General features: G+C 33.6%; 2 protein-coding genes and 1 pseudogene across 2 annotated transcripts; 2 read left to right on the forward strand and 1 right to left on the reverse strand.

Moving 5' to 3' along the window:
* Positions 1-803: 803 nt before the first annotated feature.
* LOC107460378 (probable transcription factor KAN4) lies at positions 804-4297 on the reverse strand. Its single transcript, XM_016078733.3, has 6 exons — positions 3449-4297; positions 3291-3367; positions 3016-3052; positions 2525-2645; positions 1560-1665; positions 804-1408 (listed from the first exon to the last, which is right to left on the reverse strand). Exons 1-6 carry the CDS (start codon positions 3954-3956, stop codon positions 1244-1246), a joined length of 1014 nt encoding a protein of 337 aa, XP_015934219.1. The 5' UTR covers positions 3957-4297; the 3' UTR covers positions 804-1243.
* Positions 4298-13619: 9322 nt separating this feature from the next.
* On the forward strand, positions 13620-19360 carry LOC107460360 (phosphopantetheine adenylyltransferase-like; annotated as a pseudogene).
* A 3993-nt stretch (positions 19361-23353) lies between these two features.
* LOC107460358 (uncharacterized) lies at positions 23354-24244 on the forward strand. The gene is made up of 2 exons (XM_016078715.1): positions 23354-23783; positions 23859-24244. Exons 1-2 carry the CDS (start codon positions 23354-23356, stop codon positions 24242-24244), a joined length of 816 nt encoding a protein of 271 aa, XP_015934201.1.
* Positions 24245-27521: the final 3277 nt, after the last annotated feature.

Here is a 27521-nt window from a genome sequence, read left to right on the forward strand (position 1 = left end):
GTGATATACTTTAACATGGTAATTGTTGGGGTTTTTTAAAATTGTGGGAGTACACAAATCGGACCCTCCGATTTGTGTTTAAAAGTTGAAAAAAATTCAGAATACACAAATCGGAGGGTCCGATTTGTGTTAAAAAAACTAAAAAAACTCAGAGTACACAACTCGGACCATGCGAGTTCTTTGGTCATGAAATTTTGCTTCACAAATCGCACGGTCCGATTTGTAGCTGATAGAATTTGAAATTTGAAACGTAGAATTCGGACCCTCCGTTTTGTTTGTTCTGGGTAATTCACAACTCGCATGGTCCGAGTTCTGCTTCCTCTAATCTCACAACGAGGTGAAGCAACCCTCCTCCCCATACACGAGTCTAACACCTTCTTTGTTTCCATATTCAAATTAATTAGTGTCTTCTTAAATTCTGTGTCCATTATTATTCTTTATAAAAAGTTGACACAAAAATAAAAAAGATTGTCACAGTATCCAATGTCTCTCTATCAAAATATTTTTTAAGTACTTATTGTTCATCTCTTTGTGTCTTATCCAAAAAAATAACCACAGCCTTATATCCATGCAATAGCATTTCCCTTTTTTTTTTCTCTCTTTCTAACATTGGTTTCGGCCTCTTGGCGGTTTTAAATGAAGTCGCTGCTCCCAGGTAGGTGGAGAGCATACTGGGCTGCGAAAGGAGCGCTTAATGGGCTTTAAAGTTCGGGATACAGCCGTTGAAAATTTTGTATGTATAATCATCAGATTTTGGCCATTGACACCAGAAGAAAAAACAAAATAGCTTAGGAAATGGAACCTCATAGCCGACAATATATAGGTAGACAGATGCAAAATGCAAATAGGATCTGAGAACAATGTCATGTCATGATAGTCTCTCATATGAATGTAGACCCACCTGACCAATATGCACATGTTATGGTCCATGCCCTGAAACAACACCACCCATTTTAGTTCTTTTACTCTTCATCAGTCTCTTTAACCCTCTTAGCTAGGTAGCTAGCTTGCACTGAATATGACATCAAACAAAGACGCTTGTCATCAATTCTTTGGACTGAAGCTAATGTCTCCTTCCTTCCAAAACACATGCATACATTTATCCCATTCCATCACGACAGAAAATCTTTCCTACCAAATGTATATATCATGCAAGACTAGTAGTGAGAAGTACATTACATAGTTCAAAAATGGAAAGTTCTAATGGTTAGTACTAATTAAATTATTGAACATTTTTATTTAATTAACACTTGAGAAGAGTTAACTCTCTTGATGATTCATCCTGATGGTGTGTTGGCCTTCCAAGAGTGAATTCCAGATCAATAACGCCTTCTGAATCTGACGACAAATTGTTACAGTCCGACCTCTCCTTCATCTTCAAGTAATTCGACAACCCTCCGTGATTATTCTGTCCACCCAATTTGTTAATATTATAAGCTACTTTGAATAAATATATATATATAGTACATACTTGCAGCAAAAAAAATACAGCTAACATATTATTATGCAGCATGCTTATGGTTGGTCCACTTCTGATGAGTGTATGGGTGCCAACTTACCATGATTTCATTGCCATCTTGGAGACGAGAATACACGAAGCTGATATCGGGTTTTTGTCGAGTAATATTTGTATTTGTCTCTAGTAGTCGTGATTGACATGATGACCTGCTCATCAGTGTACAGAGTGAGAGATGAAATTAAGTATTGATGACAACGGAAGGAAGTAGGGTTAGCAGCCTATTTCAAATTCTCAATCATGGCTAGCAAAATAGTGGACTCAAATTCCGAATAAATTCGAGGGCAGGATTTTTTATTTTAAAAATATTTATTTTAAAAGAAATATAATAAAAAAATTTATTATTAGAGAAGTTATTTTTTTAATTTTTTTATAAATATTTAAATAATTTTTTAAAAAATTATAATTTAATTTTAAAAATTATACTAAATAATAATACTATTTTTTATAAATAAAAAATTTTAAAAAATAACTTTTGAAACTTTCCAAAGAACCATATATTAACTTTAGTAAGTGATTATGAATATATAATTTTGACATTTAAAAACGGGTGACATCACATTCATGAGAGAAATTAAAATCTTTTAGTTAGTAATGAGTATTAGCTAGGGAGAGAAAACAAAATTTATGTCTCTACATAAACGTCAAATTCTCTATCATTCCCGATACCTGTAGATAGCAATAAGGTCTGCCCATCCTTTTTCAGTTAACTATATTACGTCAATGAACCATTTGATCTTTTCTTCTTTTTCAGGTTTATACGAACACATTGATATTTGCACCTACCCAATGCCGGACTTTGTGTTGTGCATATTTGTGCTTGGTGTTAAAGAGAAAAGTATACATTGAACACACATTTTAATTTAAATACTCCTATATTTTAAGAAATATTTATATAGAGTAAAACTCAATGATGTACGTATCAAACATTATTAAATGCTACGTTCATATATTTTATATACAGAGATAGACGAGAAATTAAAATGGAATAGTTTGTGATGAAATGACCTTTGGGATTGTTGCAGTTGCACCAGTGGGTGTTGGAGAAGGCCTCTCTGAGCATGTAGATGATCCACAACGACCTCTTGCCTTTGCTGCTCGAACCCCATATCTACCTTGTGACCATTACCTGTAATATTATAATATATATTATTCATCATCCGTACATAACTATAGAGCCATTGTTCTTCTTTTATCAGACACAACATACAACAGCTAGCGCCTCAATAATCCACATGATTAATTAGATTTTATTAAAAAGCTATTAGTTCAGTCCCAACCAAACTTTTGTTTTTATCGGGGGAAGAAAACGGTACTATATATTATTAAAGCATCTCATGATATATATATATGTAGAGCGAGTTTCTGTCACACTCACACTCGATCCAATCACTAAAGTGTTGAAACAAAGAGAATAATATATAATAGCAACAGATAGAAAGAGATGAAAAATGAGAGGGAATCATCGACATCTCCAAGATTATTATTATTATTATTACCTGGGACTTTGTCAGTGCTCTTCACTGTTCTATACATCTGCATGGATGAGAACACTGAGATGAATAATAGAAGAAAAGTCCACCAGCCTAAGATTATTATGCATTATTTACCCCTCTCTAGCTAGAGATAGATACCCTTTGTCCCCTTACTGTTGGTACTTGTTCCGAAGCTACTAAGAAATTTCATTCATTATTTATTGCATTCTTTGTCTGATTTGGAAAATATCATCAACAACACTTGAAGATTGGAGAGGAGAGAATAAGTAATAACACACCTGCAAGTGACTCTTGACGTGAGCTAGAGTTAGATCCTTAACATTCATTAACTCTAACACTGACTTCGGAGTTGCCCCTGCACAGCTCACAACACAACCCTAAATTAATTAATGCGAATAAACAAAGAAATTAATTAAACTAATTAATATTTACATACTTTCATGACCGCCAAGAAGCTGAACAGCATGAACAAAATGAGCATGGAGTGTGGTAGTCCATCTCATTCTGGGAGCTCTCATGCTTCTTCTCCCGCCACCATTTCGTTTGAAATCGGAGCGGCAATGGATTTGAGGTTGGTGAGGATGATGATTGAAGTAGTTTCTTGAGAGCCCTTGCATTTGATACTGATGGAGATGATGATAATGATGATGATGATTCAAGTTTGATGCAGGTCCAGACCCTAATGTCAATGTCGGTTGTGGAACAGTGTGGGTGTGGTGAAAGAAGCAATTATTATTATTATTATTATTATCATGGCTTGCATCGCTTCCACTACTACCTGAATCAGAGATTGAGGAGCACATATCTTTGAATGTTCCTTTGGCAGAAAGGAAAGGAGGGCTAATGTTTAAGGAGAGGTCTGGCTCCGCCAATAATGCGGATGAAGAAAAGCTTTGCATTTGCATTGCCATTGCTGTGTAAGGAGGAGGAGTAGTAGCTTTCATGGTAGCAGTAGTAGAGAGATCTTCTGATGATGTGGATCAGAAATAAACACGAGAATGGGAAAGAATATAAGAGTTTGATTCGAATTTCAAAAGGATCTATAAGTGACGAAGTATTATATTACATATGCGTTTGCATCAGGGCGTAGTAGTAGTTGTCACTAGTCAGAGTCAAAGTTGAAAGATGGCAGTGAAAGAAAGAAAAAAGAAGAAAGAAAGATGAGAGGGGTTTATTGGGGAGGGTGATTTGAAGTTAAAAGGGAAACTATAGTTATTTATGGAAGCTGAGGACACAGAGAAGAAGAAGGAGAAGGAGGAGGTTGCAGACTCAGGTTCCTTTCTTAACCCATCATCATCATCATCTGCATCTGCATAAATATAATGGTACTACAACAACAACAACAATAATAATAATAATAATAATACAGGTAACTTTCATCTTATTTCATTATTATTTCTCTAAAACAATAATATTGAGGGTGCAGCGATATAATGGTGGTTGTGTCAGGAATGGTTGGAATTCGAGAGCAAAAACAAAACGGCAACTGTTCAGTGGAATATTGGAACGGCAATTTCAGTTCCTCTCTCCACCCCATTGCAATTCCCCTCCTACTACTATTTTAATACCGTTACTTTTTTATTCCTTCCTCCCATTTAATTACTACATATAAACCAAGATTCACAGCCAGGAAAACAAAAAGTGAAAAATTATTATCTTTTATATTATAAAAAAATTATGAAAAAAATGTATAAAAATATACAAGTATCTTTTATCAAATTAACACACATGTTTTACAATCCGATCCAAATAACGTACACACGTATTTGATTGTGTGTAAACAACATACTCCAATATTCTCCCTCTCCATGTTGAAAGTGAAAAATGGAGTATGCAGCTGTATGGCTAGTTCACTACCACATTCGTCGGCGTCAAGGCGGCAGGATATCACGTGACTTGCATTGTTCTCTTCTCATGTGCCATGGGCTTCTCAACTCTCAACACACAAACAAAAAGATAATATATATGATGGGGTCCTAGCTACTTGTACTAACTTAACTGCTTCCTTTAATTTCTTTTAATATGATAGATATTTCAATCATAATGTCTTTTAAATAAACATCACATTAAGAATTATTAAATGGATATATTTAGTCAAATATATTTATTTAAATATATTATAAATAATATTTAATTTGTTTTTAATTTAAATGTAAATTTTAATTTAATTTTTAAAATTTTAATTGTCTTTATTTAGTCTCTAAATTCTGCGAACATAACTCATATTAGTCCCTGACATAATTTTTAACATAGAGACACGCGAACGGAATCCTACTTACCTAGACAGTCAGATGTCACACTTAACTTTAAAAAGACATCGTTTTAATTTTAGCACTCAAATTGCTCTAAAATTATATCGTGAGTGGTGTTTATTAAAATTTTTTATCCCAAAACAAATGATATAATGTCTTTTTTGAGTTATTTAAACGTCAAAATCAAAACTACATCTTTTATAAATTTTAATATAGTATTTGACTGTCTATATCAATACTTTATTTTATATGTCAAAAATTATTTCAAAAACTAATATAAATTATATTTATCAAATTTATAAATTAAAAAAATTAAAATTTTAAAGATTAAATTAAAATTAAGTATATATTCAGACATCAAATTAAATATTAACTATTCTTTTTAACAGTCCACAATGTGATCTTTTCTTAAAAATATCATCACACTCCCAATGCCATGTTTGATTAATTAAGATGACACTATCTTAATAAACTTGTTAAATAATTTCACTACCCGCGGTCAGCGCCTCGTGCGCTCTAGATTCTCCGGGAAAAGCAATCTCTGCTTTTCTATAGTACTGATGCTTAACATTATTTTAATTTGTTTATTGGGTGGGGTGGCTGCCTTATATATACAAAAACAAAATACAAAATATGCTCCATAGTTGAATTTTACCATGTTGTCAAATGCTTTAATTTGGCCATGTCCCATATTCCATGTGTTTGTCTGTCCTATAATTAACGACAATAGGAATGAACCTTACCCACCACCCCTCATGCTTCTTGATCCATACGGAATTAATTAAGTTTTATAGCTACCCCTTCTTGTAAATGCAGTTTCTCACGGAACTGAATCAATCATAGGGTATTATCAAACAAGAATAATAAAGGTTAGTATGTTTTTGCAGTCTCGAAAACTATAAACGTTGTCTATATAGAAGGTGGTACGTAGCGTTTTAACATGTTTGATGCTAACCTAACTAAACCTAAATGGATCGGAATTTACGGTAAAATTAAAAGTAGTGTCTCAGAATTAATTAATTAATTAATTGATTAGGAGAATGAAGAAGGTGCAGCAATTAGCATCCAGAAGCCGCAGGTCATCTCAAGCAAGAACAGAGACATATGAGCTGTTAATAATCTATAGGGAACAGGGATGATTATTAATTATTAAGAGAGTAATTTTGACTAGCGAGTTCAACTTATATTTTATTTATTTTCGTCCAAGTAATAAGCAGTTGCTAATTAATCTTTAATTTAGCGAAACATAAGGAGAGAACTCGAGATTTGAGCAGCGATTCACCTTTGATGTCAATCTTGATAGCAATTGTCTATATTATAATATGATTTTTCTGGAGTACATGTTGTATTATTATAGCATAGTAATTAACTTAATTGGAAGAATAATAAGTTCCCGCATGTTATTCGCGAGATCGGAATACACACAAGCATATGTCGCTGCATCGAAATCTGAGGTATTTCAGCTTTTCCTGTCGTAGCTTAAGCTAGCTAGGTTGAGTAATTATCAAACAAACGACAAAAAAGAAAGTAAGGAATCCCCGAAATCAGCGTCGTTTTATAATTTAGGGTGATGCGCTAATGCACGACATTGTAATTAAGTACCGACGGAAGTAATAATCACTACTGTACATGCAGGGAGAAGGAGTTGTTTTGCACTTTTGCTACTTCAACCAATAATTGAAAGCCTTCAATAGCTTTATGAGGATCTCTTTTTGAAAAGTGTGGCAGCTTTTAGGCAAGACCTCTATGAACATTCAAGCAAGAAAGGAAAGAATGCTTGCAGATCAAGCAATGACAGAGAAAGAAAGAAAGAAGTGTGTGTGAGAGAAAACTGAAAAACTAAATTAGTTGATGAATGATTGATTAATTGTAGTTATCTGTTATAACTAATTCTATACACTCTCACAACTTCAATACATTATATTGCATGTCATTCAAGATTAATCATGGGATAATAATGTGCTAATCAGTGCCGCTAAAGTGCAAAGTTTAAGTTGCTACTCACATTTAATTTATGCACCCTTCTTTTCAAAGTTGTTAGAAAATAATCAAAATATGATTATAATCTGGGAACCATTTCACATATATCATGGTATTAGGTGAAAATTATTAATTTTAATTATATATTTTATAATTAAGATTAATGGTTAAAACTAATTCTAACAATTGAAACTAATCCTATTTATAACAAAAAAATTTCTAAATTATTTGGTATAATATTAGATTTTAAATAATTTTTTATTTTAAGTAAACTAAGACTCTAAATAATCTTATACTTGAAGTAAATTTGACACCAAACGTAAGTTATCTTAACTATCAAATTTATTGATCCTTTTTTAATAATATTTTTTCTGCGTGCATTTTATCTCCGATTCCAACTATTAAACTCTTTTCGACGTTGACTATTGAGTTCTTTCCAACTTCAGCGGTGTCAAATTTTGAATGAAGATATGATCTATTTTCAGCTTCAAATTAACCAAAGTATAAGTAGAGTTTGTTTTTATATTTGCATATCAGTTACAACTAATTAATAGCCATAACTCTTGGACGGGAAAATGGGCAGAGCTGAAGGAGGTCAAATTAAATAACTGCAGGTAGTCAGAGACTCCGAGTCAGAGAGCATAGCTAAATCAAAACGACCTAAAATTACTAACATAGTACTATTCCTAGCTACTAACTATTTAAAATTCCCTGTGCTTAATTGACAAAGATATTACAGTAGTAGACAGTATGTACTACTATATCTCCTACTTTGAAACTTGTGAAGTTCCAAACAAATTAAATCACAGTATTTTTCTTATCATCCTTCAATAATATCGTATTCCCAAGAAATTCAACGGGACTATATCATGCCTCCATTTATGGGTAATGAGATTAACGACATATACTTCTTTAGTGTTAGTCTTACTCTGATCTTACACAAATTTCCTGATTTAATAATAACTATTGGACCACCGATTTTAATTCATTGAAAACAAATGCTAGTAGGTACCTTAGTACTATGCTGGTACACACTAGGCCACAACTAATAGCTAGTGAGGTCCATGCATTTCAGGGGAGGATAAATGATTTCCCTGCAATTATATTGTGGCTAGAACGTTTCATCTACTGGTGCAGTCATCGTGTTGTGTCAGGGTTGAGTTTCAGGAAGAAAATCTCAAAATCATGTGCCTGTAATAAGTTTTGGTGAATTATATGATGCCTGTGCTATGGTGTCTAATTTTTGCCTAACTTAATATAATAAGTTTTGAATATTTAATAATTTTTTATTTTTATACTTTTAAAATTAAATATTAATTTTTAACCCTTTTAAAAAGTTAGGCAAATATTTGTAGACACCATAACAATCACCATAAATTTTTGTAAAAAATTTCTCTCTGTCCAAAACCAATTGAAAAATTACAACAGAAAAATATGCTCTGCGACCAATAAAATTTATTGTTTTTGATCAATAATTAGTTATTAATGTTTAAAAATGTAAACTAAAAATATATTATTAAATTGTTAAACTAAGAATTTGACTCTAACTAAAAATAATAGCCAAAAACAATATTTCTTACATTATTGTCTTTTATTTGATGTTAATTATTGGTCCATTATCCATTAATTTATGCAACCTACCAATTTATCTCGTTCATGCTACTCTAATTTGCTACTAGAGTTCTCTAGTCGTATTAATGATTTCGTGTAGCCTATGAATAAATTCAACATAATTGGTCTTTAGTACATATCTCTTTAATTTTTTAACTTCACATAAATTTATGGAGTGTTTTCCAAAATTGCCAACACAATAAAGGTGATAAGTTTGTGTGAAATTGAAGGAGATGTAAATAATAGAAAAAGAGTTCTAAGCTAGACAATAAGGAAAGCGAACAATGTGAATAATAAATTATATTCCATACCCACTAAAACAAAAAATATAAAACAAAAAATATGATATCTTATTTATCCATCACAATCTTAATCTTTCATCTTTTACATTTTTCTTCTTTTACCGGAGTCACTACACTCTTCCCTTTTCTATTATGTTATCACTGTAATACTATATTACACAGAACTTTACGTTTAAATTGTAAAATAGAAGTGGTGTGGTATTACGACTCCTAAAATAAAATATATACATAGTAATAATTGAAAGAAATTCATAACGAGAAGCCTTGAAGAAAAGCTGAAGTAAAAAAGCAAAAAGAAAACCGCATTGCTCACGAAAATGGACCGTCAGGTAAGGGCAAGGTAAGGTTCATATACATAATGAGCAGGATATCAAAGGTACAAAATATCAAGCTCCAAGCTAGACCTGTGAAACCAAGACCAGCTGGAGAATATCATTTACATATATATACATCATCAAAATATAGCATCCTAACTTCACTTGCAACATAAAACTCCAGACACTTAGTTAGGTGCCTTTCGACCTGCATCTGAAAGCAACAATATAGGTATAGAATGAGAACCGGGAATTCTCAGCTTGGTAAATGTGCCAATGTACATAATATATAAGGTCTCGAGAAAGTCAAAGGCAATCCTAAAACTCCGACACTCAAAATTAAACTTAAAAGAATAAGCTAAACCAGACTTTAGGTAAACTATCTAAGGTTTCAAGTTATAAATCTAATTCTAACTTAACCCTTAACTTTCTGCTTCCTCCAGCCTTCCGAAACACCGGTGGAACCACCCTCGTCACTCCTCCACCCGATAAGGGATCTCTCAGTTGCATAGACATACAGATAAAGAAAGCACAGAAAGAATGCAGTTACAGTAGGTAGAACATATAGCAAGTAAACATAATTAATCAAATAGACAAACCTAAGTAATGCACACTCAAACAAAACAAATAAATGCATATGATGTATGCCTGCCCTATGAATGATGATATCATTTGTCGGTTATATAACCAAACCCGACATGTCCGATAGCTAACCCTGGACAGTCTATTCGTACGCGTATCCCCAAGAGTCTATGCATATAATTCTCAATCATTCAATTTTCTCATCTCTTTGGGAGAATTTATAGAGAGTTAAAGTATCCGACCACATCTTACGACTTAGGGTTAACAGAGTATCGAGTCTTAACCTAGAGCGAATGATGGCTAGCCACTGCATCTACCTAGGGAAACTCATATCTCAGATAATAGAAGTGCAATAAGCCATATAGTCATTCAAATTCATTTAATCATTATCGTTACAGTCGTCATTCATCACATATTTAGTATTTCAGTACTTTTCAAGCATAAATCATTACTTCCAATCTCTTTTTTCACTGCCAAGTAACTCCTTCTCTAAGTTCACCTACTTCACTATAGTTAAAAACTAAATTTGGGACTTTAGAAGGTAACTATAGAGGTTTAGAAGCTATGAAACATGTTCAAATCACAAAAATAAACCTTTTCCAAAACAGGAGTTCTGCATACGCATGCCATGTTTCGCGTACTCAGAGGTGTCATTTGCCATTCTTGCGTATGCGACCCTTGTTTGCGTACGCGGGCCCCTTGGGCAGGGAAAACTTCTCGCATCACATGGCACTGCCCTCGTACGCAAGACGTTTGGGCAGATCCCAGCGTCCGTGTCACGTGTGTGTTCGCATACCCATGCCCAGTGAAAGTAGTGAAAAGATGTTAAGTTCTGCAGAAATTACTTTTACATACCAAACTTTTCACGCGCATAACTTTTTTGTTAAAAACCATTTTTAGTCTGTTCTTCAAACGGCATAAATTTCACGGACCCAATTTTTATTTGAAATAAGTTTGACATAGTTTGAGGGTCCAAAAGCCAAGTTATGCCCTGCCGAAGTTGGTCAAAAATCAAGTTTTTATCAAAATCTCCAAACCTCTATTTTTACCAATAACATCAATTCAACCCAAGGTTTTACACCCCAAAACAACATTAAACACAATTTCATAGTCAATCAATACCTTCCTCAACATACTAATTCTTAATGTTTAATACTTCTACCCCCAACAATCCTCAATCAAAATTATACAATTCATCATTCTCAAAATCATCATCAAAGGCTCAACATTTACAATAATATACAACTCAAAATCATTCTCATCAATCATCATCAAAAGTTTATGACAATTCAACATTTTTACCGAATATCACTAAACCTTATCAAGTTCACATAGTTCAACCTATCCTACGGTCATCTAACCTAAGTGTTCACGTTATATTATCTATAAAAATCCAAAATCATACCTTGGCCGATTCCTCCATAAGCTCAGAACGCCACAGAATACACCGTTCCACAAATGTCAAAACTCTGAATATACACCAAATAAAAAAATCCAGCCACCAACAATCAAACTCAAGCTTCCAATATTCACTCCCAAGCCTCCGCTCCAATTCCATCAATTTGCCTCCACAACACATAAATCAATCTAATATACCATATAAATATCACTAAATCAGCATAAGGTTTACTATATCAATAATTTCACAAGGTTTAGAGGATCCTCACCTTACCAACAGAAGTTTGGGACAAGACCCAGCAAGTTCACAAAGCTAATTTGATCTTAAACACCAAAATTTAACAAAATCTCAACACACTATGCTCAAAATTTCAAAATTAAAGGAGTGAACAGTTGGGTGAGAAATTGAGACTTACCTACCAAATTATTTGGTGGGTTTTGTAGAGCTCGACATGATAATTGCATGGCCACAAACGGTGCAGCAATCAAAGATCCGGATTGAGAGATAAGTGAGATTGAAATTGAAACAAGGGTTTGGAGCTTTCTTCTTCTCCCCCTTTTGATTTTTAGCGTGGAATGAAATGTTCTAAGGGAGAGAAAGCTGAGTTGGTGTTATATGGAATTCAATCACCTAGGATTTGCCATAAACCCAATCTTTGCATGATCGAGGTAGTTAACATTGAATATTAATCCAGATATTTAAACATCACCAAAACATTAACTCTATTCTCATACCTTTTTCTCAACCATTCACTGCATGCTTTTTCTTAATTTACTGTCTTTAATGTTATTTGATACCCAAAACTCTCATTTTAACTTGTCTAACTAGAACAATTAATCAATGATTGCTTGCTTAGGCCATTAATACTCGTGGAATCGACACTCACTCACCTGAGTTTATTATTACTTGGTACGACTCGATACACTTGCCAGTAAGTTGTTATTTGAAATTCCGCACCACCTGCTCATCAATTTTTTAGTATTGAGTCCACACCCAATACCCATCCTTGAACCCATTACGATAAAGGTGCAAGATTATATCTGAAGTCCTTAGCTAATGGATACCTAGATACCCTTGAGACCTATAACATTTTATGTTGAACATATATGCAACAAACTGATCAATCCCTTTGAAGAATTCAGATTTTATTTCTCATGTTGTCCATTATCACTGTCATACATCTACAAACAATGACTTAGAATTATTTTACTATAAACAATCTAGAATTCACGAAACAATACAATTCAATATTAATTTTTTGAAATTTCAATAGAAATTTTAACTATAGTTAGCAACCTTCACCAAATGTAATTTTTAACTTTTACATATCAAACATATCTTTGAATAATTTTAACAAAATTTAGCATAATATTTTCTTAATTCAGATATCTCCACCAACAAATTGTCAGTTTTCACTGTTTAAACAATGACAAGCATATATTAAAACAAACAGTCACCATATCTTTCTAAATTCTGTTGAAATTTCGATAGAATTTTACCTATAATCAACTACCTTCACGAAGTGTACTTTTTTAATTTTTTTATGAATCAAATATGTCTTTAAACAATTATAATGAAAATTTGGTGAAATTTCTCCTTAATATAATAATAGAGAAACTCTTGGAATCCAGCAAATTTTAGTTTTTTTTATCATTATTTGGTCAACACAAACACTAAATTATCTTGAACAAATAAATTTTACTAATCATATGTGCAAACTCTGAAAAATGTGGGTGCAAACTGTATTGATTTATGTGTGCAAAATTCTAGTAAATATAAATATAAATTATATGCTTCTTTGTGTACAAAACGTCTATAAATATAAATATAAATTATTGTTGGCTAAATACCATGATAATATTTGTTGGTCAGGTAAAATTTTCCATACTAATATTATAATTGGCACACATGTAGTCGCACTTATGGTATTCTCACCAACCACTATGCTAGTTCCTTTGACGGCCCCAAGGAATTACCAACCTAACGGAAGATCTAGACTGTTGTTTTTGAATCGTACGTCATGGAGGAGATGCCTCTACTGTTATGTTGAACCTGCAGCAGAAGAAAAGCAGTGGTGACAGTAAGTGACACTGGAACTAAAAATAGTTGTGTTCTGAAATCAGCGAAAATGGTGCATGAATGTGTTCACCTTTTCTTGATTTGAACTATTCCATTGGCCTATCAAGATGATCCCATGCTAGTTTCCACCCTTTCTCCGCCCAACACCTACCAAGTTGTCATCAATGGCGACACCTTTGACCGATTGGACGATGGCCACCGCCTTTCTTTCTGTCTTATTTAAAAATTTTCAATTTATGTATCTATGTAATGCGAAATGTTGAAACTTTTTTTAGCAGGCTTTAGCATAGTTGGAAAGGCACCGGATTGTGATTGGAGTTTGCGACAGACCTATGCTCGTAAAGAAGCAGGTTAGACTTTTTTTTTCATTTTACATATATCATAATATTACTCTCGCTCAAAATTGATTAGCTTCTTTCTCTGTGCTGAGAAGAGAAAGTAAACTTATTTGTTTATTTGTGTCAATGTCTAAAATTAGATTTTTCATGTACTCGCACAGTAGTATAATTAAATCTTCAATTTTATGTTTTAAGCTGTGTAGCCCAGGTCCCATCATATTGTGACCTGTGAATTACTATTTTTTAATAAAGGAGTGCTAGGAGGCCAACAAATTTTATGATTTGTAGTTATAAATGAGCTATTATTAGTATTTTTAATAGTGTGAGATTATATCTAATGGTGTAGGATTATTCATTTTTCTTTTTCTGGTTAAGTGCTGGCCAAATTTTAATAAAATTGCTGGCTCCCTAGACTTTCTTTTTTTAGTATTATAGTTCAACCAGTTCTTGATTTGGATGTGTTGATATAACATAATGTTCTGAAAATTAAACCAGTGAGTTCAATCAGATTAACTAAAAACCAGTCTTTTAGTCTATTCAGTTGATCTTTAAAATTGTTCTTAAAAATATGATGAAAAAAATCGGTCAAATTGATAGTTAATCAATAAATTGACAAAACTGACCCGGTTTCTTAAACCTCTGGTTCACTACCCCACCCTATAAAATGGCGCCGTTTTATCCCAAAAAAAAAAACAAAAAACAAAACCAGCTCAAGCAGAACACACAACACCCCTCCCTCTTTTTTTCTCTCTCAAATTCAAAATCCCCTTCCGAAAAACCCTAACCCTATCAGAGGAAGTCACCAAAGCAAAACAGCCACCATCAGCTCCCACCGCTATCGGCGTCGACGGTGACAACTCGAAGGTCTGCTCTTTTTGTCGCGTCGCCAGAAGGTCGGTTCGGAACTGCTGTTAGCGTCTCTATCCCTGTCGTCGTCTCTATCGTCGTCGTTGAGCCCGAACCTGTCGTCGTCGTCTCTGTCCTCATCACGTCCATCATTGTCGAGCCCGTGATCGAGCCATGAACTTGCCTTTAATTTCCAAATTTTTGTTTGCAAGTAAGCAAGAAGATAGTAGATGCCAAACTCGCAAAATATTTTCAAGCCGTGCTGAAAGAATTTCAGAAGGCACAATGTCTTACAGTTGAGAGAAAAATAGCGTATATTCCTTTTGTTTCACAAGCAGTTTTTTCTTCCAGGTGATTTATCAACTTTGTAGAAGTGAAAATGGTAAAATTTGATCTTTATTTGCTCTATGTGTGTGTCTTATGTAGAATTTAAGTGATTATGTACGGCTGACGGAAGAATAAGTTAATTTTGAAATAATACAACTTAATTTGTTTGCACTTGGTTCTTTGGTTATCAATTATGTCTTGAATGCATTGTTGTTAATTCTTATTACCTATGTGTATGTGGTTATGATGTGGGCTTCTTTCACTGGCTGCAGCTATATAGCTAGTGAAGTAGATACTAGTTCTGATACTTTAGAACAGCGTGCCCTTCTTGTGGAATCCAGGAGGTGATTTTTTTTATGAGTGATTTATTGTTTCTTATTTGTTTTCTATTGATAGTAAAATAAGTGATTTGTAGATTTGTTTTTCTTGGGGTTAATTAGGGGTGGCAAAATAGGTTGAATCCGTCCAGCCGATCCATTAAATCCGCTAAAAAAGGTGGGTCGGGTTAGAATTTGGAGCCCGCCAAATTAAAAAAATCATCAAATTCCGCACCGCCAAATTGACAGATTTTGGCAGGGTGGGGCGGGGCGGGCCAGTCCGTTGGGCCACAAATTTTTATTTATTTATTTTTACTAAATAGAAAAGTGATTACTATTATAAAATTAATAATTATAGAATTTTCAAACACTTTCTTTTTGTTTATGTTTTTATTCTTCTTTTAGTTATTAACTTCATTTATTTTATTTTATAATTTCGTATATTTGCTCAAATTTTGTGACTTATTTTTTAAAATAAAGATGATTCTATTGACTCATATTATTTTGAACAATTTTATTGAAGTTAAAAATAAAAAAAAAGATAGTGAAAAAGATTATATTATAGTTTGACTATTTTTTATTTGTATTTGATTTTTTAATTATTATTTTTTGGTTAATTTTAATGAATTTTATTGTTTTAAAAAAAAGTCAAGCGGGCTAATCCGCCGATCCACCAATCCGCCATAAAGCGGGACAGACTAGCATTTTGAACCCATCTTAGTTGGCGGGTCGGGCCGGCCCGCTTTACCACCCCTAGGGTTAATAGTCAAATTCGTTCCTAAAAAATCACTCATTTTTTAAATTAGTTCTCAAAAGATTTTTTTAGTCATATTAGTCCTTGAAAGATAAAACGTAAGTCAAATTGGTCATTCCGTTAGTTAGATGACGACGTATAATGTTAAGTACAACATGGCATGATGACGTGGTAGTTTAATGCCACGTGTCACAAGATGATTGGTTGACGTGTCAGATCAATAACACCTAGCACGCCACGTGTCACTTTGACATGTAAAAAAGTTATTTATAATCAAAATAATCTCTGAAAATCCAAACAAGTCATTTTCATCCCTAAAATTTTAAAATTAATCAAATTAGTCCTTATATAAATTTTTTTAATTTTTTCTTCATAATATTAAATTTGAAATCTTTTTTTATAGTACTAATTTTAATATTATTTTTTAGACTTTAATAAACAAAATTCTCTTTACATAAAATAATATAAAAATTTAATATTTTAAATCTCACTAAATAATATAGTAGTTATTTTAAAATTTAAATCTTTAAAATTTTTAAAATTATAATTTTTATTATTGTGTAATTTATATGGTAGAACTCAATAATTAAAAAACCAATTTGTGAGATCACTTGTTGAATCTTAATATTTTAATATAGTTTTTTCTAAATAACTACTAGTTATATACTAAAAGTTTTAATATTTTGGATTTTACGAAATAAATATAGTAGTTATTTTAAATGCTTTACTCTGTTAGATCTTACTAAATAAATATAGTTATTTAAAAAAAACTATATTAAAATAGCAAAATTCAATAAGTGATCTCACAAATTAATTTTTCAATTATTGAGTTCTACCATATAAATTAAATAATAATAAAAATGATAATTTTATAAATTTAAAAGATTTAAATTTTAAAATAACTACTATATTATTTAGTGAGATTCAAAATATTAAATTTTTAAATATAATCAACAATAATTTGATAAACTCATTTAAATAAAAAAAATTTACTATAAAAAAATTACAATTTAAAAATATAAAATTTTAAAATACAAATGACAAAATAACTTTATATTAATTTAATTATCTTTATTATTTTATGTAAAAAGAATTTTGTTTATTAAAGTCTAAAAAATAATATTAAAATTAGTACTATCAAAAAATATTTTAAATATAATATTATGAAGAAAAAAATTATATAAGGACTAATTTGATTAATTTTTAAAATTTTAGGGATGAAAATGACTTACGTCTGAACTTTCAGTGACTATTTTGATTATAAATAATTTTTTTACCTGTCAAGTGACACATGGTGTACTAAGTGTCACGGACCTGACACGTCAACCAATCATCTTGTGACACGTGACATTAACATATCATGTCATCATGTCATGTGGACGTGGTACTTAACGTGACATGTCATTATTTATTAACGGAAGGATCAATTTGACTTACGTTTTATCTTTCAAAGACTAATATGACTAAAAAAATTTTGAGGACTAATTTGAAAAATGAGTAATCTTTTAGGGACGAATTTGACTATTAATCTTTTTCCTTGGGTCATTGTGAAATTTTAAAATTTATTATTTTAAAAATAATTGAATTTAAATATTTAAAATTATATATTAAATTTTTCATAATTTTATTGTATATTTAATTAAACCGGTTCAACTACAGTTCAACTTCAATTAGACCATTGAACCAGTCACTATATCAGTCATTGACCGGTTCGATTCTTGCAACCTTGATATAACATTTAACTTTTTTGAACCGGCTGATTTGTTGCGAATTGGATTCTTTTTATCCTTAGTTCTATTGAAAATGTGGATTTTTTTTATTTGCTCCACACTGCTGTGTCTTTAATTTTAATCAGGTAAGGTTTGTGTTGCAGAAAGTCATGGTTGAAGAGCCTCCAGGACATGATAATTCATTAGTTGAGACTTGAATGCTAAAACAAGAAAAATTCAGTTTTGAAAATTGAGAATTATATTTTTATGTTTACAAAATCTTATCTATTAAATTGTATAGGAGCTCATTGATTTAAACATTGTAGAACTGAGCTTGTTACTGGTAATTTCAACTATAAGATGAAAGATCACCTTATTACCAAGTTATAATTTTTGGTGTATGGATTTTACTCACAAAAGAGCCACTTTCCCTCATCTCTTCAGGCTTTGCTTTTGCTTTTAGTTTTGAAATTTCCTTATATGATCCTTTTCCACTTTGCAGTTTGTTGAACTGTTACAGCCTATTGAGGAAAGGATACGCAATGTTGAAATCTTCATAAAGGTACAAAGGCAATGTTTTCCTTATGCTCTTACATATAATTTATCAAAAGTAATCGCCTCTATTTCATGTACTTTTCTTTTTCTCCCCCCTGCCCCCTGTTAAACGTGCATAATTATTAGCTAAGAAAAGTTTACCCTCTTCATGATGGATGAACTTATTTTATTATTTTGTTGACATATGCATGTCTATTTTAAGTGGTGTATCTTTGTATTACTAGTTTCTAAGGGTAGATGGGAAGAAAATGAATGATGTCCTAATTTGCATCCATCCATCAATTGCATATCATTTAAGATTTATTTGAAAGAAAAAAAATCTTATATTAATTTTTATTCGAAATTGGTATGCAAAACCATGCAGTCTATCAAGCCAGAACTGGAAGTGCAAGCTGTACCAATCACATATCCTTATGGCCCTTCTATCGTGGATGCAGATTTGGAGGCTGTGGTTGTAAGGTTTGAAGTCTGCAAGCTTGTGTTATGCCGGTTTTATTTGTTGTTTCTGGATCTTGATGATTATGATCATTAGAATGTTGTTCTGATAGAGACCCGAGCAAGTTCATTACTATCACAATTTTGTGAGTTCTTCTGGGTTTCTAATAATTGTAGTATACAAAGTGATTTTATGACTTTCAAATTGTCAGTACTGATTTATTTGATACCTGACTCATGTTGGTTCTCATACAGCAAAGAGACAGTGCTCGGAGGATTAGCAGTAGACAGAAAAAGAGCTGAAAGAGGTCTTTCACAGTTTAAGGTATAGCTGTTTATTGTTTTTTTTTTTTTACATAGAAAAGTAAGAAACTAATTTGTCGAAACGTTTCTATGACATATTAGAAATTGTTTCTGTGAATCTTATGCAGATTGAAGTTGTAGATTTGGTCTCTGGAGGTTCAGGTGAAGTTAACCTGAGTTCATCAATGTTAAGGATGTTTGAGGCTGAAAAAGTCAACCAGCAAAGCACAATATCACAGACTTAGTAACAAAAAATTTATTCAGCTTATACACATATTATTTTTCAAGCGTAGTTTATATTACCCATGATTGCAACATGCAAGTTGTTGTTTCATCAGAGTTCAAAAAATGGAGGAAACATTTTAGGAGTGGGAAAAATAGGGGGGAACTCGCAAATCCTTGATAAGGAAGAACTTTTCTCTCTGCAGATAATATTTGTATCATTGAATTTATTTAATGAAATGTGACTATACATTAGATAAAAGGCAAAGATCATGTGGTGGTTTATTTCAAGCGAACGTTGATTTTACCCATTTTGACTGAGTGGTTTTTCTGTACTAGAATAAATTTTTCTATTATCTTTAAAGTAATTGCAAATATAAGTATGTGATAATATTTTTTGATAATGTATTGACAATATATTATATATTGAGATCTCATATTCCGGCAGGAGATATCCAATGCTAGAATAAAAGAGGAGTTGACACATCGGATAAAATCAAAGAGTCAGATGACTGGGTTTTAAAATTTTACTAAGGATAAGGATTGTTCGTTATTTTGTTAGATGAAAAGTTTTATCATACTTTTTCGTAACAATTTTGCTAGGTAATAAGTAAAATTTTGTCCATTCCTGCATATTCTTGTTAGACTGGACTCTAAAATCTATCAAACAAAAAAACACACTTCAATTATCCAAATTTATCCTAATTTAGAATTATATTTCACAATTTTTTTATTTTTTATTTTGTGGTAATGTCTAATTTGGTCCCTGAAATTCCCAATTTGCTTCAGATTAGTTCTCCATTTTTTAAATGACCAAATAAGTCATCCACTCTCAGAATCGTAAATTTCGTTGGTCCAAAAGTTAAGAGACGTTTTAACGGCGCTAAGGTGTACATACACTTAACTAAACGACGTCGTTTAATTTGTTCCCATAATCTATTCTCCCCAATTAAAAATCTTTCAAATGGTCCCCCCATTACCTTTCCACCAAAAATTGCAATACGTTATCATCACCCTCATCACCTCTTCATCTTCTTCAAGTCAATGCGATCGTCCGTTGTCCCCTCATCTGATCAGCGAAACTCTTCATCTCTGTCAACATTATCCGCCTCAAACATTTACTACGATGAACGGTAAGGATTTGATTTTTTATTTTTATTTTTTCACTGTGTTGATGTTAGTTGGGTGATTAACATGATATGTTATGATTCTGATACTTGCATTTAACTTTTTTGAATGTATTCTATGTTATTCATTTTTTTGGTGGTTGTGTTCTAGGGTTTAGGGTTTCTATTTTGGCCATAGTGCTAATTTCTTGTGATATTCTGGCTTGCAAAGTTAAATGTATGTGATAGTGCGTAGTTAACAGTTTGTTAGTTAATGGTTTGTTAGTATGTGATTGTTTAACATTTTTTGAAAATTCGAAATTGATGTAATGGTGAACTCTGGTATATTTTGTTGTCTTTTTTCATATGAGTGATCGGCTGAGGCTTATTTTCACCATGGAGGGAGGTTCGAGACCCAAGTTTCTGATGGTAGATTTGTATACACATCAAGTCGCACTGGTGAACAACTTAGAGTTGATGCAGATTAACTGGATGTTTTTGCCATAACTGGTTCCTACAAGAAGTTGGGCTATGATAAAGCTGATGCTTGCTGGTACTTGGACCCTAAAGATGGTTTAGAGAACGGTTTGAGAAGGTTAAAATTAGACCAGGATCTAAGGAATATGGTTAGCCTCTTCTGCCAAAATGGTAATGTCATCCATATCTATTTTGAACATGGTCCCTCTGTCCCTGAGTTTATATATTATATGGAACTGTCTGATGATGATAGATGTGTTGGTGGAAGAGGTGACAAGAATAACTTAGAGCAACACAATTGTGTTAAGGAAACCAACATAATTCTAAGTCAATTGTGTGCCCCCTCCTGAGTAAGAGACTCTAACACTCCAACCCACACCACAGTCCATACCACAATCCACACCACAGCTCACACCACAACCCACTATTAGCATGCCCTTATCACAGTCGAATTCCATTGCTCCTAAAAAATCCCATTAGTACTAAGCCATCGTCTCAACCAAATCCGATTACACCCACTCTCCCAACTCAAAAAAAAATAAACGTAAAAACTACACAAACTATTTAGAGAAATTCCACCACCAAACCAACAAAAAAATTTGGTGGCTTTAAATTTAACACTTCAACAAAGTCACCTAGAAAATCTGTGACAAGATTTACTAGCAAGAAGACACCTCGAACGTCAATCATTGGGGCTGATGATGAATCATCCGATTCATATGAATCTGCAGAAGATAACCTTTACATGCCACATCTGCCACCTGAATTTTCAGAATCTAACACTAAATCTGAGGTAGAAACATTTAAAAAAGGAAGAAGCAAGCTGCCATTAATGGAGGATATGAATTAGATAAATAGAGTCTTGGTAATTTATTTAGTTGTACTTTATGTTATTTTACTAAATCATATTTGTTTGGATTTATTTATTTTATTTTATTTAGTTTAGTTTAATGTAATCTATGGTTTGCTAAAGCATATTTGTTTGGAGTAATTTTATTTATTTAGTTTATTGTACTCCATGTTCTTTTGCTAAATCATATTTTTTGGACTTATTTATTGTATTTATTTAGTTTAGTTTAATGTAATCTATGGTTTGCTAAAGCATATTGTTTAGAGTTATTTATTTAGTTTAGTGTAATTTGATAAGCAGGTTTATTTTCGGGTGATTCTTGAAAGTCAGATGAGCTGAGGACTCCACCAAATTCTGTTGACGAGGCAGACCAGGTTGTGAATCCAATTTTCTATGATGTTGCCAAGTTTGGCCATGTCAGGTTGAAATTAGGGATGAAATTTACAACTAGGGAAGCTTTAAAAAGGGCTGTTACAAATTATACTTTACAAGAGGGAAGAGGAGTAAGGTATTCAAAGAATGACACTATTAGAACTAGAGTTGTTTGTAAAAACGAAGAGTGTCTTTGGTTAGTCTATTGTTCTTATAACAAAAGGCATGCATGCTGGAAGATTAAGACATTAATGATGACCATACTTATGAGAGAAAAACAAAAAATAGGTATACAACTAGAAAATCAGTTACTGAAATCCTAACAAAAAGGTAAGGAAGCAACCTACTTTTAGGCATTGTGAGGTATTTCACTATTTCAAGAAAAAAATTGGAGTTCAATTATCTAGGATCAACATTACAAGATCTTTAGGAAATGTTTGGAAGATTGTGAGAGGTGATGAAGTAGCCCAATATGCCAAGTTTAGGAATTATGCAGAGGAGTTGCTGAGGTCAAATCCAGAATCTATTGTGAAACTATGTGTAAATGCACAACCTGAGAGAGACCCTATCTTTCACAATTTTTATGTGTGTCTTCAAGGTTGCATGTAAGGGTTTGTGCACGGATGTAGACCCTTGATTGGTTTGGATCCAACGTTTCTAAAGACTTTCTATAGAGGATGGCTAATGTGTGATGTAGGGCAAGATGCAAACAATCACATCTACCCCATAGTATGGGCTATTGTCCTATTGAAAATACAACAACTTAAAAGTGGTTCTTGAAACTTTTGCATGAAGACATCGGTTCCTATCAGGAGCATAACTGGTGTTTCATGAGTGACATGCAAAAGGTACGTATAATGTACTATAGAGAAGCACGATATATGATATATTGGACTGTTTAGATCTAATGATGGTTCTGTTAGGGACTATTTGGAATTAATGAATGTATAGTCAGGGTATATTTTGAGCATTAGACACTTGTGAATTTTGAACTGGTACCATTCTCATAGTCATTCTGAACTGTTACCATTGTCACTTGTAAATTGCAGGGACTCATACCGGTACTGCAAGAGGTTATGCCCAATGTGCATCGCAGATTTTGTGCATGGCACTTGTGGCATAACTTCTAAAAGTGATGAAAGGACAAGCACCTGAAATAATTGTTGTGGGCATGTGTTAGAGCACAGACAGTTCTAGAGTTTAACAAAAATATGAAAACCCTCAAGATTATCAATGTGAAGACATGTGAGTATCTGGACAAGATCCCCAAACAATCCTGGAGCAAAGCGCACTACAAAGACACCCAAAAAAACAACAATGTATGCAACAACATGTGTGAAGTTTTCAACTCAGCCACCAAGCCATATAGATCAAAGCTAATACTTACACTATTAGAGAAAGTTAGGAGGATTGCCATGACAAGCATGGCCAAAAATAAACTTAACCTGGCAAGTCATATTGGACATTTACTTTCTATACAACAAAGTAGGCTTGCAAAGGAGAGATATTTCAGTAGATACCAAACACCTATATGGTTTGGTGATGCTGCAGAAGTCATATTTGAAGTTTATGGTGAGCCGCACAACGTGCTAGTTGATTTGGGAAATCACACATGCAGTTGTTGGTCATGGCAGCTATCAGGTAATAGACATGTAGATTTTTTGGATTTATTTTTCTAAATACTACAACATATTCACTTAATTATCTTCTTTTTAGGATTACCTTGTCGTCAGGCCATCGCGGCTATTGTATGTTTGAATGAGAACTATGTTCATGCATGGTTGACAATGGGATCTTACAATAAGACATATGAGTTTCATATTAACCCGATAAAAGGAGAAGAGATGTGGGACAAGTCTGAGTACTCTCACTGCTTACCCTCGACAAGACCAAAATCACATGGGAGACTAAAGCTCTATGCAAGAAAGAAGGATGCACATGAGGTCCCTGTTGGAGGCAGTCAAGACAGAAAGTCCACAAAATTAAAGAGACAATATGACAAGTTCACTTGTGGAACTTGTGGTGATGTTGGTCACACTACAAGGGGGTGTGAAGTTGCAAAAAAGCTAAAGGTAGAGGAGGCAGCAACAGCTGCAGAATAAGCTGATAATAAAGCTGGTGAAAAAATCCCACAAAATACTCAAGTTGATAATCAAGTTGGTGATGAAGTTAGTGTCCAACAAGGTATTGTTGTAGAAGGTGCTGCTGCTGCTCAAGGCATTGTTGTTCAAGGTGTTGTTGCTCAAGGTGCTGCTAAGATAATTTATGTTACTAAGATTATTTACAAGCCACAATTTGAACAATTTTATTGAGTATTATCATCAATTATTACTATTAATAATAACAATAGAATAGAATACTGTATAGTTAATTAAATAATTTTTTTATTATTATTGTTATCATGAGTAGAATTACGTTGTTATTATTATTATTATTATTATTATTATTATTATTATTAGTAGTAGTAACCTTGTTATAATAATTACTATCATGAGTAATGTTGTTGTGATTATTATGATTATTATATTTTTTTTGCAGGTTATCAGGAATTTGTTGTTTAGAAAATTAGATCCGTTAGAGATCTTTAACGAGGTAGCTGTAGCGTCACTAGCAGTCATTAGGTTTCAAGTTTCAACATGTTTTACGAGTAGGCGAAATGAAAGGTCATTCTGCACTACTGAGTGCCTTGGTGGAATGCTGGAGGCCAGAGACTCACACATTTTATCTTCCGGTCGGTGAAGTGACGGTGATGCTGGAAGATGTGACCTATATTCTTGGTCTCTCGATTAATGGAAAGCCCATTACGGGTAGATCAGACAGCAATCACCAGTTTTTGGTGGAGAACTGCATTGCGTGTTTTAGTCGGGAGCCCGGTCTGCAAGATCACATGTTGGAAAAGGTTAATCTTGCATGGGTCTGGCGGTGTAAAGACACCAAGCCGTGTGACACTCAGGAGTCTGTTGAGCGGTACATCCGGGCACACATTTTCTGGGTGCTCAGAACAGTTGTGTTTCCGGATAAGTCGACCACTTCATTGAACTCGAAGTTTCTACTGCTACTTCAGGATTTTTATCGGATTCAGCATACAGTTAGGGGGCAGCCAGTCTAGCACACCTATACAGATTGTTGTGTCGTGCATCACGATACAATTGTAAAGAGATAGATGGCCCACTGATACTAATTTTTGTTTGGGCGTGAGAGCGTATGCCGCTCCTGGCACCTATACCTCGCGATCAGCTAGACGATGTTGGTATTCCACTTGCGCGATGGTATTGTTTTATTATTATTATTATTATTATTATTATTATTATTATTATTATTATTATTATTATTATTATTATTATTATTATTATTATTAATTTGTTGTTGTTGTTGTTGTTGTTGTTGTTGTTGTTGTTGTTGTTGTTGTTGCAATCATTCTATTTTTGTTTAGGTGGAGTTATTGGCGCCGATATACAAGATATATACGGAGGCCTACTGCGTATTTTAGGCGAGGACTCGATGACATGGGAGTTGACGATGTAAGTTGTAACCACTAATGTCCAATATTTCTATTTAGAAGAATAGTTTTCTTAATCAGCCTCTTGGTAACTAATGTGCAGTTTATATGGCGGCCGTATATGGGAGTGGGGATTCCGAATGACCTCGCTGCCCATTTGTTTGTGTGCTCCACGTAGTCGCCGCTAGTATTGTTCGAGTGCATAGAATGGCCCCCGACAGATCGAGTTAGAGGATAGTTCGGGATGCAACAGCTTCCACCAGGTCCGGCATTCGACCTTGGTCGTGATCATTGCAAGTGGTTGACAGGAGCACAAAATCATGACTGCGGAGAGATTTATAGTCAATGGGTTAACAGGTGGAGATCTAACCGCTATAACACCAGTTTATGCAAATACGGAGCCTTAAACCTCTTTAAGAAATTGGACTCGATGTGCATGATGCAGTACATGTGCCACGCTTTTGGTGGTGACCATGCACCGTTACTGCGAGCTACTGCACCGTCGATAGAGGTATGGTGGTCAGAAATAATGCCCACGCCATCAATGGTAACAACATATCTTCGCAAATTGGTCAGAAAAAACTCCCACGCATCTGCCGTCTCACCCTCGACTATCGCAAATGTAATGGCACAATGTTTTGGTTCCCATCTTATGTAACTGCAACCAAAAGTGTACCTTTATATTTATCGTACAGGTGCGTGCCATCAACCTGCACTAGTGGCTTGCAGTGTCTGAATGCTACAATACATGGATAAAAGCTCCAAAAAACGTAGTGTAGTACTCTTACACCTTGAACCTCCTCACTCTCACGGTAAACGGGGAGCATTTTAATTTGCACATGAGACATTGGCGTCTTCACAGTCATTGCTTTCAACCATACTGGCAGAGTCTGGTAAGAAACTTCCCAATCACCGAAAACTTTTGCGACATATTTCTGCTTTGCCAACCAAGCCTTGCAGTAACTTACAATGTAGTTGAACCTGGATTGAATTTCTGCAATAATAGACTTTACCTTTATCGACGGGTCTGCTTCGACCAACGTTCTAATAGCCTATGCAATTGTGTCTAAGTTCAACTTGGCATGATCATGTGAAATTGTGCCCATGGTGCACGTGTGTTTGCCATTGTATCTTCTGATCTCCCAACAAACTTTCTTTCGAATCAAGCTAGCTCGGATAAGCCAATCACAACCTACACCATAACTCTTGTATTTCGCATAGAATGTCTGCAGCTCAGATTCATATACAGTGTAATCAACTCCTCTAGAGATAGTGTAGCTTTTGATTGCAGATATCACCGACTCTCTTGAACCAAATTTCATTCCAACACTAAACTCACAATCTTCTGCCGCAACGTTCCCTTCACCTACGACATGCGCACCACCATCAGTCAGACAAGGCAAATAAAATAAACACCGTAGGTAACTTGAATTAATAATCATAACATACTCATGTTCACATACTTAGGAAATTCCTAGGCATGCATGGCTTCGAGAATCTAGAGTTCGCATAAAAGACGGAACACCAAATGGGTACTGGCTTACAATTGCATCTGCTTCATTCTACACCGCCAAATTGCCTGCTGAGTCTCCGTCATCGTTTTCGTCATCGACTTCATAGTTGGCTTCGAACTCCTCTTCACTGTCATTATTATCTTCTTCCCAATCTATATCCCCAAGCTTATCAACATTGACTTCCTCGCCAACCGCGCCCAACCCTGACTGTTGTTCGAACTCAACGTACAGCTCTATCATTGGCACGTGAAATCGGATTTGTTGATAAATACATAACATCTGCTGCATACTGCCATCGTCAGTGATGGGCATCATTTGAAACTGTATCAGCCCACCAAATACTTGTACATGATTCTTGTATAAAAT

This window comes from Arachis duranensis, chromosome 8 (assembly GCF_000817695.3).
Source record: "Arachis duranensis cultivar V14167 chromosome 8, aradu.V14167.gnm2.J7QH, whole genome shotgun sequence".
Classification (NCBI taxonomy): Eukaryota; Viridiplantae; Streptophyta; class Magnoliopsida; order Fabales; family Fabaceae; genus Arachis; species Arachis duranensis.

What these genes read in the sequence shown, in the direction of transcription:
- LOC107460358 (XM_016078715.1), top strand. Translation starts at nt 23,354, where the DNA reads ATGAAAACCCTCAAGATTATCAATGTGAAGACATGTGAGTATCTGGAC. An exon ending in TTGGTCATGGCAGCTATCAG is followed by an intron (nt 23,784 to 23,858) that starts GTAATAGACATG and finishes TCTTCTTTTTAG; the next exon opens with GATTACCTTGTCGTCAGGCC.
- LOC107460378 (XM_016078733.3), bottom strand. Translation starts at nt 3,956, where the DNA reads ATGAAAGCTACTACTCCTCCTCCTTACACAGCAATGGCAATGCAAATG. An exon ending in GAGCACTGACAAAGTCCCAG is followed by an intron (nt 2,646 to 3,015) that starts GTAATAATAATA and finishes ATAATATTACAG; the next exon opens with GTAATGGTCACAAGGTAGAT. An exon ending in AAGATGGCAATGAAATCATG is followed by an intron (nt 1,409 to 1,559) that starts GTAAGTTGGCAC and finishes TTGGGTGGACAG; the next exon opens with AATAATCACGGAGGGTTGTC.